General features: G+C 46.2%; 1 protein-coding gene across 3 annotated transcripts in view; it reads right to left on the bottom strand.

The window, feature by feature from the left end:
* ACSL1 (acyl-CoA synthetase long chain family member 1) overlaps positions 1 to 17,034 on the bottom strand; it is a 49,683-nt gene that overhangs the window by 21,028 nt on the left and 11,621 nt on the right. For 2 of the 3 annotated variants that reach the window (XM_065899789.1, XM_065899791.1), the window contains exons 2-6: positions 8,443 to 8,557; positions 7,634 to 7,698; positions 4,987 to 5,088; positions 2,336 to 2,435; positions 1,946 to 2,124 (exon numbers count right to left, since the gene is read on the bottom strand). In XM_065899789.1, coding sequence (XP_065755861.1) covers positions 1,946 to 2,124; positions 2,336 to 2,435; positions 4,987 to 5,088; positions 7,634 to 7,698; positions 8,443 to 8,557 — 561 coding nt within the window. The remainder of the gene's footprint in view (positions 1 to 1,945; positions 2,125 to 2,335; positions 2,436 to 4,986; positions 5,089 to 7,633; positions 7,699 to 8,442; positions 8,558 to 17,034) is intronic. The other variant, XM_065899790.1, reaches the window with a different exon arrangement.

Raw genomic sequence — 17,034 nt, 5'->3', positions numbered from 1 at the left:
CAATCTTTTTTCTAAAATAATCTTTATCAGATCCAAATTTCCACTCATCTTTGTAAAATTCTTACATTAACTTCTTAAGATCTCTAATTCTTCAAAAATTGATGTTAAGTAAAATAAAGCAAGTTATATGCAATTAGACTTTTAATTTATTAGAAAAAAATTATCCAAAGTAGTCCATTATTTGCCAAGAGAGTTTCATAGCCTGAAGCCTGACTTATGTCATTATTTAGGAAAAAATACAGCTATTATAAAAATTAAAGTTGTCATCTTTAGGTTCCAAATGCCAAAATAAAAAAGAACCATAAACAGAAGGAAAACTGAATTCTACTTAATGAAGTATTTGGGGGTGATAAAATTTGTACCCTACTGAAAATGAATAAAAAAAGACAAATCAGTGAAGTGAATAAAGAGATAGAATGATTAATCTGTGATAAAGCAGATATATTAAAATGTTAATTGTAGACTCTTGGTGGGATATAGTGGTCTACTGCTCAATTCTTTTATTTGCATATTTGAAAATTTTCATAACAAAATATTGGAAAAAATGCAAAAATACCAATGTTTCTATTTTTGATGCTATAAAAATAGACATTAATAAAAATTAGATCACATGATCAACCAAAAAGTTAGTTTTAAATTCATTGCTTAAAAATTTAATATTTTGCTTATAAAAATTTAAAAAACCCAATATGAATCATATTATACAGGTAAGTGTAAAACAATGTCTTTTATAAATATCTTAATATAAACTTTACATTATAATCTTTGGTCACTTACTTATCTAAATTTTAATCTTAAGATTACTTCCTTATCATACAGAGCAGTCAAAAAAGACCAAAAAATGCTTGTGTATGTGTCTGTGTGTGGTGCGGGCGGCAGGAAGAGGAAAAATGGGGGAAAAGATATAATTATGAAATGGGGTTACAAGTAAAAAATACAAAAATAGGGAAATGCTAGGTGAAAAGCTAGTTAAAAGCCCAATTTAACAATTCAGCACACCCATTAGCTCTTATGGACTCCTGTTGTATGCTATAGTGTGTGCGTGTGTGTGTGTGTGTGTGTGTGTGTGTGTGTGTGAGTGAGTGAGAGAGAGGCAGAAGCTCTGACAGAACAAATGACAGATTCTCTGTGACAACTAAGTTCCCCAGGAAAGGTTTTATAGATCCTTCCTCGTAGCTCAAATTCTCGTTAGAAGAACTGTAAATAAAATTCAAAACCCTACTTATAACAGTTCCAGGAAAATATTTATAACATTTTCAGAAAGAGAATGACTTATTCTACTGAACCTATTACTTCCTGTGATGTGCACACAATAACAAGGGCCTCCTCTTGCCCAGTTTTGGATTGAAGTTTAATCCAAAAACTGGGGAGACTAGCTTCTTGTAGGATCCGACGTCAATCAATTGAAGTATGGACCACACTCATTTTCCTAGAACGGTTACCTTTAAAGTTGTGATTAATGCGAATCTTACATATAATACAAAAATAAACCAAATCAAGCCTCTATGCTAGAAATTCACGAGGACCCTATAAAAGCAACCTGGGGAAAGGAATAACGAGGCAGATTTCTATGTCTGGCTCTGTTTAAGAGATAAATAAGTAAGTAAAAGGTGTTAAAGCCTAAAGAGGACATACAAACTTAAATCTCTGCCTGAATCTGAAATTCCCATTTCCAGCATTTATTGGCATGGCTTGTCAGTGCTCTAGAATGAGTATGTGAGCACTGCAGCTCGCCTGATGAGAACACTTCCTGTAAAATGTGATGGATTAACACTGGGCATGCAGGTAGAATTCTTCTTTCCAGTAATGAGACAGAGATTTCTGTTCTCCATCTTTTACAGGACCAGCCAGAGCTGGGACTTTGTGGCTGCACTGGACACCACCTTTGAGCCAAAATGACCTCAGGGAAACCCTGCAGCGAGGTGGGCAGGGCAGGGTGACTCACCTCCATCGCCTTCAAGCTGATGAGCTCCACCCCGCACTTCTTGCCTCGGTCCGACAGATTACTGCCATAGGAGTCCATGAGAACGATAGTTTTAAGGGATGGTGTTAATTTATTTTCTACACCTTCTAATAAGAGGATGGCCTTCCCTGGCTTGTCCACAAAAACCAGAGAGAGTTCAGCTGGAAGTGAAGAGACACAGTGAGGAACCAGCTCTGGGATACTAAAAGCTTGACTGTGACATCTGACACCAGGTTAAGTACTACATTTTTGAATAGGAGGGTAGATGTACATTTAAATGGAAAAATCCCTATCATATCACGTATCAGCCAATGCAGTCTCTGTATCTAACCAATAACTATGCTAAAGTGCCCCTAAAGGCCGCAAACATACCTTTGTTGATGATGTAGGTGATTGCTTCTGTTCCGAGGGTATCATAGAGGGGAACGATCACCATCGAATAAGTAAAGCATCCCTGTTCAATGATCACCCACTAAAGAAAACGTACAGATCAGGGTGAGAAAATAAGATATTGTGGAACCACTCCAGGGTAAACAATACTCTATAGAGATTCAACATGGAAACACCAGATGTAGCAAAACATCTGTGTATCTACTACTATGTGCCAGGCACCAAAGGGATTCCTAATGGGAGCAAAACACTTGCTCACTCCTTAAAAGGAAAGTACAATTTGCCTGAAAATTTGAGGCAAATATGTGAAAAGAGAATGAACAGCATGAGAGTGATGGGCTCAGAGGCAAGACAGCCTGCAGTGGGCCTCCTTGGTGGGGGAGGTAACTGAGCTTGCCCTTTGCAAGAGCAGCACGATTTGGACAGGTGGAGAGAAAGGTAAGGGGACTCTGGGAGCCGGGACTGTGAGATCAAAGCAGGGAGGGTAAAGGGAGACCCAAGAGGGAAGAGATATGGGAACATATGTATATGTATAACTGATTCACTTTGTTATAAAGCAGAAACTAACACACCATTGTAAAGCAATTATACTCCAATAAAGATGTTAAAAAAAAGCAGGGAGGGTGGTCCAGTGGGTAAGAATCTGCCTTCCAATGCAGGGGTCGCAGGTTCAATCTCTGGTCAGGGAACTAAGATCCCACATGCCGCGGAGCAACTAAGCCCACGTGCCACAACTACTGAGCCCGTGTGCCATAATTAGAGAGAAGCCCGCGTGCCGCAATGAAAGATCCTGCATGCCGCAAGGAAGATCCCACGCGCCGCAACTAAGACTCAACGCAGCCAAATAAATACTAAAAAAAAAAAAAAAAGGCAGCGAGTGGGGGCATCAGTGAGCCACCAGGCTGGCAGGGACGGCCCAGCAGGGCTGTGGGGACTGGCTAGGCTGGAGCGAGGGCTGGAGCCGGCCTGAGGCCACGGGGGAGCCTGGCTCTATGTCCCTGGCAAGGTGCAGCCTCTGGGGTTTCTCGGCCAAACAGCAACTGGGGCTCTGAGGGACAGCAATCTGGCCACAGTGTGCCGTAGGGCCTGGGACTAGAGGAAGAGGGACACACTGTCTACCGGGAAAACTGTCCTGGAAGGTTCTCTAGGAAAGTGAGGAAGGAAAGAAGTGACACAGTCACTGGTCATCTTCCTCTAAACACATCAGCCACACAGCAACTGACCCGCCTACAAGCGAGAGGCAGCAGAGTCCCTCTTTCGCTTATAATCCTCAGTGGTCCCCATCGTCCGCAGAACACATGGCATGGATAAGGGCACAGCGGCCATGGGTAGCAAGCACAACCCACTCACATTCACTTGGCCTGGAGCTGTCTCTCTCTCTCATCCTGCCACTCCACCCTCCACCACAATGAAATGCTTCATCCCCCATCACAGACATGCTGCTCCACGCAAGCGTGCCATTGTTCCTGACATTCCCTTGGCCTCCCCACCCTCGTAGGCATCAGGACTCCACCTTGGACTTCGCTGGTAGCGCAGTGGTTAAGAATCCACCTGCCAATGCAGGGGACACGGGTTCAAGCCCTGGTCCGGGAAGATCCCACATGCTGTGGGGCAACTAAGCCCGTGCGCCACAACTACTGGGCCTGCGCTCTAGAGCCCGTGCACCACAACTACTGAGCCCGCATGCTGCAACTACTGAAGCCCACACGCCTAGAGCCTGTGCTCCCCAACAAGAGAAGCCACGGCAATGAGAAGCCCCGCACCGCACGAAGAGTAGCCCCAGCTTGCCGCAACTAGAGAAAGCCCGTGCCCAGCAACGAAGACCCGAGGCAGCCAAAAATAATAAATAAATAAATTTATTTAAAAAAACCCGCTGAGAAACCACTCTAATTTATAAAATAGTAGCACAGGGATTGAACCAACATGTCTTTTGGACCCAAGTAGGTCTAAGAATCAGTTCAATCTCTTCAAGCCCAGTGCTTGAATTTTTCTGTACCAGCTATGCCACTATTTGTTTACTCACACTACAGGCAATGGCTCCAGGGGGCTTCTCATTTAAATGTAATTTAATATAGTGGTTTACAGAAGCACCAGGCATGGGCCCGGATAGCTAAACAATAGTCTGCTTGCCCAAATTAAGGCCAGCTCCCAGTGAGGCCCCTTCCCCATGGCCCCCGGGATTTTAAACTTTATAACCTGGGCAGAGAGAGCCCAGACCTTTTAGAGAGAAAAGATGAGAGTTTGCGACTGACAAAAATGTATCCAAGTTTCTCTGTCATTTATTAATGCCATTTTTCTAATCACAGAGGAAGCCCTTAAAGTGGGAAGACTTCTTTGTTAGTTATTTGTTCTAAGACTTTCTTCACTAGTTTTTGTTTGGGGACCTGATTTTAAAAAAACGAAACCCATAATTTTCTTTAAAAGTGATTTTTTTTTTTCCTACCTAAAGGCTAAGAAGGGCCTGGTTTGGGTTTTCATACATGTAACTCTCTAAGGCATAACACAAAGTCATGTTCTCAGAGGTAATCAGACCAAAGAATCTGGTCTGAAGCAGAGGTAGGTGTGAACCCTAACTGGTTCTTCCATCTGAGACCTCTCCAAACCATGTACGGTCAGTGCCTAATGGTTAATACCTCAGGTCTGTTCTGAGAAAAGATGCCGATGAACTGATCTGGGGCCGCCTTGAAGCCCTTGTGGAGCAGCGCCGAGCCCACACACTCTGACATTTCTGCAACCTAAAACGGGGGAGAAAAAATCAGAAAGAGCATCAGGCCCAACTCAAGGAACACAGCTTCCTGTGACGGCCAAGCCTAACATCTTAGCCAAGAAGCAGCACTGCCTTCGGGGAAGAACAGGGGCAAACAGGTATTCCTTTAGTTACACATTTTTGTAAAGTTCAAGGTTTGAATCACCAGAACTCACTGTAAGAAAACTGATCATACAGTTCCTTCTGCAAAGCAAATGAACTTCACCCCAACAGCTGCAGGTCACAGATGATACATGTCAGAGTTTCTATACTTTAGTTTAGTTTTTATACTTTTATACTTCAGTTTTATAAAATTATAAAAGCAATCCAGGGACACAGAACTTTGTGTCTGTGTTTATAAAGAGCAACCAAGCAGCCAAAACTTGTCCTTTGATATAAACACACAAACAACAAGTTTGGGGGAGATCTTTAAAAAAAAAAAAAAAAGAACAAGCTCTTATCATTAGGCTCCACAATTCTATTCTTGAGAATTTATTCTTTGGAAATAACCCAATCCTAACCAGAGGTTTGAAAAAACTTAGGTACAGAGATATGTATTTCAAAATTATCTAAAGTCACAAAAGTCTAGGGGAAAAAAGACCAATGGCTGGATGGTTAAGTAAATGATGGTAAATCTCTAAGAAAATGTTCTACAGCTAGTAAATACTACAGTTATGAAAACCATATCAAACAGAGTATTTGTAACAATTTTAAGTAAGATAAATGAATACAAGAACGCATACTATTAAATACAACTATGTAAAAATAGGTAGATTCATAAAAATTAGGCAGGGCTATATCCCTGCCCCCATCCCTCATCCTCTCATTCTTACCCCAAATGAACTAAAAAAAATTTTTTAAATCTTAATTTGGAGTTCTTTTCTTTATTCTCAGTTGGTAAATTCTCAAGAGCACTTTAAATCCACACCCACGCCCGCAGAAAACAGAACCACACCTACTCCTGCCCCAGAAGCCTGTGGGTTCTGGCACACAGTGCCCCTCCGTACGCAGCAATGGCGGTGAAAGCAACACTGGCCAGGCGACAGCAAGAATGACATTAACATGCTTATTACTTCCATACCCCATGGACTGTTTCACAACTCCTGCTTGTGTGTAAGGGCTGGGAACCTGCGAGTACCTAGATGGTTTTCAGAGCTTATTGGGATTCTATGCATGTACTTGTATCTCTAGAACGAGGGTCCAGACCTTTCTTCGAAAAACCTTACAGGGGTTCCTAGCCCCAAAAGCTAAGAATCACTGGGCTAGGGGGAAAAAGTGATTTAAATATACAAATTCAGGGCTTCCCTGGTGGCGCAGTGGTTGAGAGTCCGCCTGCCGATGAGGGGACGCGGGTTCGTGCCCCGGTCCGGGAAGATCCCACATGCGGCAGAGCGGCTGGGCCCGTGAGCCATGGCCGCTGAGCCTGCGCGTCCAGAGCCTGTGCTCCGCAATGGGAGAGGCCACAACAGTGAGAGGCCCAAGTACCGCAAAAAAAAAAAAAAAAAGTAAAAATATACAAATTCGAAGTTAGCTTAAGTCTATTTTTTTTATCTTCACCAGCCTCTGTCTGAAATGTACAACTGTACTTCTGAAACCCCAGTGATTTCCAGTCTGCCTTCAAACATCCCACCTGCAATGGACCTGTTTTCTCTCCTCCAGCCAATATATAACAGAAGCAATAGAGGAACAGATCACTATAGGTAACTGTAGTGTAAACCCCAAGGGCTGGGCTTTCTCTCTTTTTGTAATGCAAGTGCCTGCCTTAAGCTCTGATTGCTGACCATCCACTTGCGAGCCAAGGCTGCCGCATCACCAGCCATAGGCTAGGTAAGGAGCCAGGCCCCCTCCCCGCAAGAGGCTCCTTTGTTTTACAATCTCGGTTGATGTTGATAACTGACAGTCTGAGCCACTTGTTTTCTCTCTTCCTGTGCTTTAAGTTCCTGCTCTTCTGTTTCAGATTCATTAATGAGTGAGCCCTCGAAACCCTAGGCCCCCATCTTTGACCCCAATAAAGCAGAACCCCAGGTGCTCTACGCTCTCTTTCCCCCTACCCGAGGCCTCGCTTGTGTGGTCCAGGTGTGTTGCATCATTTCCATGTCCTGTAGTAAGAAAGCTTTATTTTTTCCAAGTTTCCTTATGGTTATTGCTGAAAGGCATCTTGCAATCATAATATGAAACACGAGGGCTGGTCCAGCCACAATACTGGTTATTGACAGGCTGAGACCTGAACAAAACAGTAACATGACAAGAAGATGATGTAACCCAGAAGCACTTGAAGATTCTGTGAGGCCTGAAGACCATCGTGCAATGTGAAATTTCCAACACACATGAACTGTTTTTACACCACTTGTGAAAATGAGAGATCTGAAAACTACTATTTGGCTCTGGTAAGGCAGAATAAACACTGAGAAATCCCTCTGCCCACCGGACCTACAGCTCATTACTCCTTCCTGCCCAATGTTCAACAGCTCCAAGAACTGCCATGTTCCAGCACTATGGCTCGCGTGAGGCGGCCACACAGCCAGAAAACTCACCTGTTTGTATGAAAGCCATTCATAGGGTTGGTCTGGTTTCCTAGAACCTAAACATGGGTCATTATCTGGAAGGAGAAAAAAATTAAAAAAAAAAAGGATGGACTTAACATGCATAAATATTCCTAGATTCTCGCTTTAACACGCATAAATATTCCTGGATTCTCGTTTGTATCTTTCATTCCACAAAGTATCAGGTAGATTCTACTGTGGTCCTCAGATGTGAAACAATGAATTCAGATTGGAAATGTTTTCTCCCTGGGTTTTGGTCTGAGTCTTTGTTTGTTTCTTTATTTCTATTTTGCTTCTTACATGGGACAGGAGGGAGAGGGGCTGCAAGGCCAGGCAGCTTCCGGGTACCCGGGGTCTTTCGTACCGTCCTCAGGGATGAAGGGCAGTCCCATGAGCCGACACCCCACAAGTGTCTCTGATGGAACCCCGCTTCCTTGGATGTCAGTGTTTATTTCTCAAAATATGGGTCTCCTGGTCAAGCAAGTTAGAAATGTTGGATCAGGCGCAATTAAACAGGTCTCTTTACTGCAAGAAACGTCAAAGCCTATTCTGAGCTAAAAGACGTGTGACTCTCCATGAAACACATATGTGACCACGGAAGCCCCCTGGCCGCGGGGCACACCCAGCGGGACCCGTGTGCAGTGAGACTCACTCTGCGGAAGTTATGGGAGGAGACAGGGAGCTGGGAGTCAGCCTGAGTGGGAGAAAGCTGGGAGCAAATATGGCTTTCTGACGAAAGACCCCTCTTTCTGAAGGAGAAACATGAAGCATTAGTCACACGGATTCAGTCAAATGCGTACTTGACAGCTGTACGCCCCTCTGGAAACCTTCATATAGCGTTCTGACGTCATCATAGAAATACACCAAGGGCTCGTCACTGTCCAGGAGCACGGATCTCCGGGCACCATCGCTGCCCTGGGGAAAAGACAGACAGCACGTCAGCAGAAAGCATCAAAAATAAAAGTCTACCATGTGCACCTTCAATCCTCTCCAGGGCCTGGGAGCAGCTACTCGGTGAGCATTTGCTGGATGAACTCCAGGGCGGGATGTGCTGGTGTCTGATATAAATCATCCACCTGGAGGCAAGTGCAGGCTTCAGAGAAGCAAGGCCGGGACAATGTCCATCCAGGACCCCTGGGAAAAGGAAGCAACTGAGGGAAAAAGAAAAGAGGCTCACAGACCTCTAAGCACTGGACCTGCCAGACAAGGCTGAGGAGTCTGAGGACTGGACACCAACCCCCTAAATGCACTGTGCTGATTCTCAAACTGTGGCCAGCAGCACAGAAGACCGATTTTTGTCGGGTCTTGTGGAAAGAACACACTGTTCAGTTTTACTTCCATCATGTCATCTATATTCTTTTGGAGATCATGTGTACTGCTTTTTCTCTTTGCCAACTTCAGTTTCTCAGGTAGCATCTACTAGTTACCACCATCAGCTATAAAATGTAGGATGTGCATGGACACACTGACCTGCAGCACTTGTAAGGAGGCAGAGTTGCTACCGTTGTGCCCCCTCCTCTAAGTTGCCATCTGTTGGCTCAGAAAGTACACCCGTTATGGACAAGAATCCCTAACTGGCAAGTCATCTCAAGAGGCAGGAGTTCTCAACCAGTGAGCAGCTCAGCATGCTGGGGCCCCAGAGATACTGCAAGGGGTACAGATGTATTTTTGTTTAAAATTTCTTGGGGAAGATTAGATTATGATACAAGGACTTCTGGTACCACAAGAAAGCACGGTACAAAAGTGGGAGACATTGTTTCTAGCATGAGGTTTGAAGGAAGAAACTAGGAAAGGCTTCAGGAAGGGGCAAAAGGCGAGGTCTCAAAGAAGAAACAGTCTGAAGAGGCAGAGCTGATGGGGAAACAAGATGCACTCCAGGGGACAGACCAATGTGGAGACCCTTTATAAGGCAAAGAGACAGCCAGACAGGTGCTGGTGGATTCTTTTCCTTGTTGTTGTTGTTTTTTAAAAATTAGGATTCTTCACTCCTCCTCCCATTAGCTCTTTCCTTCCCCTATTATCATTTATAGGGGACTTCCCTGGTGGTCCAGTGGTTAAGAATCTGCCTTCCAGAGCAGGGGACATGGGTTCGATCCCTGCTTGGGGAACTAAGATCCCACACGCTGTGGGGCAACTAAGCCTGTGAGCTTGGGAGCCTGCGCTCCGCAACTAGAGAGAAGCCCGCATGCTGCAACTAAGACCCAACACAGCCAAATAAATATTTTTTAAAAAGTTATCATTTAGGGCTTCCCTGGTGGTGCGGTGGTTGAGAGTCCGCCTGCCGATGCAGGGGACCCGGGTTCGTGCCCCAGTCCGGGAAGATTCCACGTGCCGCGGAGCGGCTGGGCCCGTGAGCCATGGCTGATGAGTCTACGCGTCCAGAGCCTGTGCTCCGCAGCGGGAGAGGCCACAACAGTGAGAGGACCGCATACCACAAAAAAAAAAAAAAAAGTTATCATTTATATACTTATTAAAATGTTTTATAGTATAGAAGTATGTCAAGGAAAAAAATGACTAGCCCCTGTTATCAGTTTGGTGAGCTCCTTCCAGACATTTTTTTTTTTTTGCGTATACGTTTATATACGTTCTTTTAATATCTACTATGTGCTACATATGTGTGTTTAACTCTTGCTCTACAACTGCTAATAGTCTTCTGGGGTAAACATCACCCAATCATATTTTCTCATCGTCACACAGTCTTATCTTGGCAGAAACTTTCTAAGACCCGTAGCCATTATTCCAAATACAATTATTAACTACAACATGCTACTTTATAAAAGCAAAGAAGTTATTCTTCGGGCACATAAAGATGGAAAAATCTCTTCCCTTGAGAATCCTGCATTATTATTGCTTAATCTCGGAGTCTGTTTTCTTTTCTGTAAAATGGGGATATCACGTGCCCATGTCCAGGGTTAGTTTTAGTTAAACAAGAACTTTCCTGTAAAACACTAATGTGTAGAATGTTACTCAGACACTTGATAACGTGTCCTAACTACAAGGCCAGTCCTTCTTAGCCTACATCATTTCACCAACAAATATTCAGATTAAAATTCAGAAGCAATTCGTGGCTTTATAGTAAACATCAGAAGCCTCTTCAACCCAGGAAGCTACCCCAAAGACCCAGGGCATTGAGGCTAAGATAGAAAGAGAGAGACAGGAGACTGAAAGACAGAAAATGGGAAGGAGAAAAAACGCTGAGAAAAGTAAAAGGTGTGCCTGCTAAAGGGGAGCCAGCCGCCATTAAATAGCTGTCTCCTGGCCACCCACCGACCTGCGACCTGCTCTGCGTGTCACCACATGACCTGAAGGCCCAGGCAGCCTGGTGGCCCGTGGAGAGGCCCTCATGACCTCAGCCTAGCGTGGTGCCACCTACACCTCTCCTCAGGACAGTCGCTCATCCATGGCACTACTCAGTTGTTTCTCTGCAAAAGCAATACTGCCTTCCCAGTGCGTTCTGCTGAGCGGTGCCCACAGCTGCCAACAGAGCTGGTGGGAACCAGGCAAATAAGATACAGGGTTTGTTCTGAAGGTGGCTAAACTTTATCCCTACATGACCAGAGGGACTCCAGGAGTACTGGCTGAGCAGAGGAGCATGGAGGGAGCTGGAACGAATAGAGAGGAGAAGCCTAGAATCTACAGAGCACAGGCTCACCCCAGAGCTGAGGTCCTCAGAGGATGGTCAAGGTAACACCTGGCCCTTGTAGGGAAAGCATTTAGTGAACCCTCTGCCAGATCTACCAAGTCGGAAACTCTGGGGGTGTGATCCAGCAGCCGCGTTTCAGCCGGCCCTTCGGGGGACTCTGGTGCGCCAGCCTGGAGGCATTAAGGTCCCCAGCAGGGGAGTGGTGAATATACGGGTAATGCTTTAAAATCTACAAGGAGGTTGAGCAGTGTACGGAACAGGATGGACAGAGACCAGCTGACGTGGGCCTGGACTAGGGCAGGGGCGTGAGGCTGGAGGCGCTAAGCACGAACGAATGGGACTGGGAGGTAACTGGATGCAGGAAAACAGGAAGGGAGAGTCGGAGGCCTGAGACAACAGCAGTTCCGATTTATCCAAAATAGGAAACTAGGGATTGGGGGTAGGTTTGAAAAAAGAGATGAAGTTTAGCTCTGGATATATGGAGACCCTATCTCTTCAAGACAACAGATCAACTCCCCAGTTCCAACTTTGAGAATCACTGCTCTGGAGTATCGTTTTATAACAAACTTTTGCCTAAGTAATTCTTTGGTTATGCTACCGTTTTGGTGGTATATGATCTTCAGGACTTTGAGAGGCATGCTGGTAAAACAGCCAAATCAAAGTTAAAGAAGCTAATCACATCCCAAATAAGGCCATCATCTTGGCAAAGGAACCCGAGGACAAGACATTTATTATTACTCTCATTAGCAAAGTAGCAAAAGTTTGACGATAAAGCAGTAAATGAATTCTATGCCAGAACTGTACAATTTAAGGTATAGGTGAAACACTGGGTGACAGGTCACATTGTCACTTAACTGTAAGGCGTACTCTGTAATTGCAGGAGAGGAGCTGAGTGAAATGAGGGTAGGGAAGACCGAGCAACAAGGTCTGTGTTTTGTTGCTCCGTGATGATCACAGTATGCCCGTAAGGCCTCATCATTTTTTTTTTAATGGTTAAGATGGTAAACATTATATCACAATTAGAAGTAATATTTTTTAAATTTTTTAAATTAATTTATTTATTTACTTTTGGCTGTGTTGGGTCTTCGTTTCTGTGCGAGGGCTTTCTCTAGTTGCGGCAAGTGGGGGCCACTCTTCATCAGGGTGCACGGGCCTCTCACTGTCGCGGCCTCTCTTGTTGCGGAGCACAGCCAGACATGCAGGCTCAGTAGTTGTGGCTCATGGGCCTAGTTGTTCCGCGGCATGTGGGATCTTCCCAGTCCAGGGCTCAAACCCATGTCCCCTGCATTGGCAGGCAGATTCTCAACCAATGCGCCACCAGGGAAGCCCAGGACTCATCATTTTTGATGTGCATACGAGTTACCATTCATCTTGAACGAAAGTGCTACCCATAAACCCTGGATGTTAGCAACTTTAGTTACACCTGCAAGGTGAGGGCTTACATGCTGAGTGCAACAGAAGCTCAAATGTCCATATGTGCTACAAAATTGAGCCATTTCAAAGGCAGGGCATTTAACTATCGGGTTATCCAAGTACATGCAGCTATTTCTAGGAACACCTACTTAAATGAAGAAATATTTTAAATCTGGCCTTTCTGGACTTCTGACATAACCTACAGATGGGGGGTGAAGGTGTGGGTTTCAGTTGTACTCAAAAAACAGGGAGAGCTATGCAGACAACCCCAGTGGAATGTGCAGGAAATTGGCCGATAAGATTCAGTCAGGGAGGATCAAGGGTTTTTTCTTTCCTCTTTAATGCGGTTTATACAGTTTTAAAAAAAGAAAAGACTGTGAGTCAGTGGGTAGTGACCACCCTACCGTCAAATCGCGGTCACGAGGATATTTGGCAATGGCTATACAAGCAAAGGTTCCTCTAGAGGTCAGTCTCCCCACGTGGGCTGAGTTAGGAAATAAAAGTTCAAGTTCCCCTCAGGGGCAGTAAGGACAGGAAGACAGTGAACACCTGTGAATCGATGGTTCCCAGCACTAGAGCTCTTGCCAATATTTGAGAAAAAGGAACATTTGATGGTGAGACTCATTTTGCATCACTCCCATATTTAAATGCAAAAGCAGGGACTGCCCTGGTGGCGCAGTGGTTAAAAATCTGCCTGCCAATGCAGGGGACAAGGGTTCGAGCCCTGGTCCGGGAAGATCCCACATGCCGAGGAACTACTGAGCCTGTGCTTTAGAACCCATGAACCACAACTACTGAGGCTTGCGCACCTAGAGCCTGTGCTCCGCAACAAGAGAAGCCACCGCAATGAGAAGCCCACGCACCGCAACGAAGAGTAGCCCCTGCTCGCCGCAACTAGAGAAAGCCTGCACGCAGCAATGAAGACCCAATGCAGCCAAAAATAAATATAAATGAATGAATGAATGAATAAATGCAAAAGCAAATTATTACATCCTTGAGGATTTCTCAGGGATAGAAAGGCCTGAGCTTTACAAATTGTGGTCCCATTTATCTCCATCTAGAAAATGGCCCCAACAGTCAACCACCTATTATGTTACTACCATTTATTTTCTCTAAGGAGATGGATTGGGGGAGGGCAGGAAGTAGGAGGGAGGGAGGGAGGAGGGGAAGGAAGGGACAGCAGAGAGGGAGTGGGGAGAACCCAGTAACATCTAAAGAGGCCGCTGAAGACAGGGCTGGATCTTATGTAATCCACCTCTAGGGAGAAAAGCAGCAGGTGCAAACCGCAGTTCTCGGGGGTAAAAATGACTTTTTTTTGCTCTTTCCAATATCGTCCATGTAAAATACACTCCTCCCAGCACGTAGATTTCACATGCATCTTACCTGTTCAGGCCACCATCACCTGCAGCCTTTTATAAACAGGCACAAAGAGACTTTTCCATCCGGGGACCTAGAGGCTCTCTGGCCATCAGTTCTATCCAGCAACACGAGATCTTTGACAGAGCAAACTAGGGCCTTTATTCAAGACCAGCCAATAGGTGATGTTCCCAACCAGATTTTTTAGGATAATGAACAGGGTATTTTAAAAATACCTAGACTCCTCCATTATGTTGACATAAATGTAACCATGCAACCATGAACCCTCAGGTTTACTACTTGCGCTCACCATTTAACCAGCCAACTTCCTGAGATCCTTTACACACAGTGAGTGAAGAAGGGGCAGAAGCATCCGTCACAACCGGCGCTGGGTGTTCTCATCCGAGTGCGGGAGGTTTGGAAGGAAGTATTCACTTCGAAGATGAGAAAATGGACAAACAGACGGTGGGGAGACCTTCTCGTCTCAGTCCCACGTCTAAAATGCGGCAAAGCGAGCTTCAGACCAGCCTGTAGGACATCCGGGTTCAAACTCGCCCACACACGGTTCATCTCCACCTTGCAGGAGACAAGCCCAGATCCTGGTGGCCACCTGGGGGGGGTCTGGTTCTCTATCACTCTCCTCTAATCCTCAGGAGGCTTTCCTGTCCCCCCACCCCAGCTTCCTCTCCAGTTTTCAGCTTCCTGAGCGCCCCCTGTACCGACGGGAGGACCTGCCTAAGGGGTGGGGGAGGCCGACTCAGTACTTAGCAAACCAGTTCTGTGCCGCCAAACACAGGTCAATCTCGTCACCAGACAAAACTAGCCAACTGCAAGAGGGAAAAAGCTCCCTCCCACCTCCGTGGAAGGGGAGAGAGTTCAGAGGCACAAAATCCAAATTCCCACAAACACACACTGGTCCAGCAAAACAAGCCTGCCTGTAGCGTCTCCGAGTGCTGGCCACTGAGAACGTGCGAGGCACTAGCTCACAGGCGGAAGGAAACGCGTCTGTTCCTTACCCTTGCTTGGCCCTTTAGAGGCTGCTGTGAAGGCGGGGTTTTTGCCCAGAGGCTCAGAAGGCCTACATCTGCCATGTTTCATTTGATAGGAGTGGACCTTGCTTGGGGCGAGGCTAATTAATTAATTTACTTATTTAGTTATTTATTGGGCCGCATTGGGTCTTCGTTGCTGTGCGCGGGCTTTCTCTAGTTGCAGCGAGCGAGGGCTGCTCTTCGTTGTGGTGCGTGGCCTTCTCATTGTGGTGGCTTCTCTTGTTGCAGAGCACGGGCTCTAGGCACGTGGGCTTCAGTAGTTGCAGCACATGGGCTCAGTAGTTGTGGCTCGGGGGCTCTAGAGCTCAGGCTCAGTAGTTGTCACGCATGGGCTTAGCTGCTCCGCAGCATGTGGCATCTTCCCGGACCAGGGCTTAAACCCGTGTCCCCTCCATCCCACCCTCTGTGCCCCAACTGCTAGGACAACTGGCTGAAAATGCCCTCTGAAGTTGTGATGTTTCTGGAAAACCTGTGTGAAAATTCTCCGAATTTCACAGCAGCAAGGTCGCCAGTGGTGGGGCTAGAAAGGCACATCTCTGCCCACCTCTTTACCTGACCACGTGCATAATCATATCACGGGGAAGAACAGGCCGTGGGGAACAGTGACAGAAGCTTGCAATTACAAATGGTAAGTAAGTGAGCGTTAATGCCTAATCACAGATCTGCACAAGGATCCCAGACAGATATGAAGCCAGAGCCTCCCACCAAGGATTCTTCCAACGTCTCACACGCTCTCCGAGTCGACTGTCCCCAGGCTTCCCGGAGATGAGAACGAGGTTCACGTTTACGTTCACTTTTACACACGACTGCAGGAACAAGGCTGCCCCCCCCCCCTTCCTCCTAGTGTGGACCTGGCTCAGACCGAGGCCTGAGGAGGCTAACGCCCCTCGCAGATGCCCTGCCAGTCTTCCGCACGCCCACAGGGCTGTGTCAGAGGAGTGAGTGATCCCGCCATCTGGCCGCACCTGCCCTTCCTGGACAGCCTTCCTCTTGCTCTGCCCCTGCAGCTTGCCCTCGGGCTCGTCCTGACGCTGCTGCCCTTCATCCTGCCTAATTCAACAGCCGCTTAAGCCCCTCCACTCAGGTCCAGAAGGGCATCGCCATCCTCGCTGTGTTTTTCCACCTTTGCTGAGGTGTAATTGACAACACTGTAACATATCTACAGAGGACAACGTGACGTGATACACACACGCGTCGTGCAAGGATCCCCCCATCGAGTGAATTAACACATCCATCACCTCACATATTTACCCTTTTAAATCTTTTTTGGACACTTAAGTTCTACTCTCTCAGCAAATTTCAATTATACGATACAACATTATCAACTACAGTCACCATGTCAGACATCAGACCCTCAGACCTTATTCCTCTGACAGCTGAAAGTCTGGACCCTTTACCAACCTCTCCCTGTTTCCTCCACCCACCCAGCCCCTGGCAACCACCATTCTACTCACTGTTTCTAGGAGTTCAACTCTTTTTTTGGGAGGGCACCATCATCACCCCTTTTGTCTCCACAAGTCCAGGGTAAGAACTTCATAAAAGCTTTCAAACAACGACCTGCTCTCTTCTCGTGTGGAAACTGCTTTGCCAGTTTGCAAGGAGGTCTTTACACCCACACCCTGTGTTGAGCGTGACTCTGCCAGCCACGGGGGAAATCCTACTCAGTGACAGACTCCATAGGCACCTGCACACATGGACTAAGAATGCCAGTCCGTGTCACAGTGGGCACGTGAGCTGGGAGGCCAGAGGTTTGTCCAGATGAGCAATGGCATCAAGAAGGCCTCCCTGGAGGAGGGGACTTTTGAATTCGAAAGCCTTGCTATTTACTGAGCACGTCTTCCACAGGCTGGATGTGCTACCTTTAGTTTGCTTCTTTCAAGTTCTTCCTGATAAAGAACTGTGGTTCTAGTTTTATGGCATGAAGACAAGTC

This window comes from Phocoena phocoena, chromosome 21 (genome assembly GCF_963924675.1).
Source record: "Phocoena phocoena chromosome 21, mPhoPho1.1, whole genome shotgun sequence".
Classification (NCBI taxonomy): domain Eukaryota; kingdom Metazoa; phylum Chordata; class Mammalia; order Artiodactyla; family Phocoenidae; genus Phocoena; species Phocoena phocoena.
Note: the sequence above shows the minus strand (reverse complement) of the source record. Positions and strands in the feature narration are given on the sequence as shown.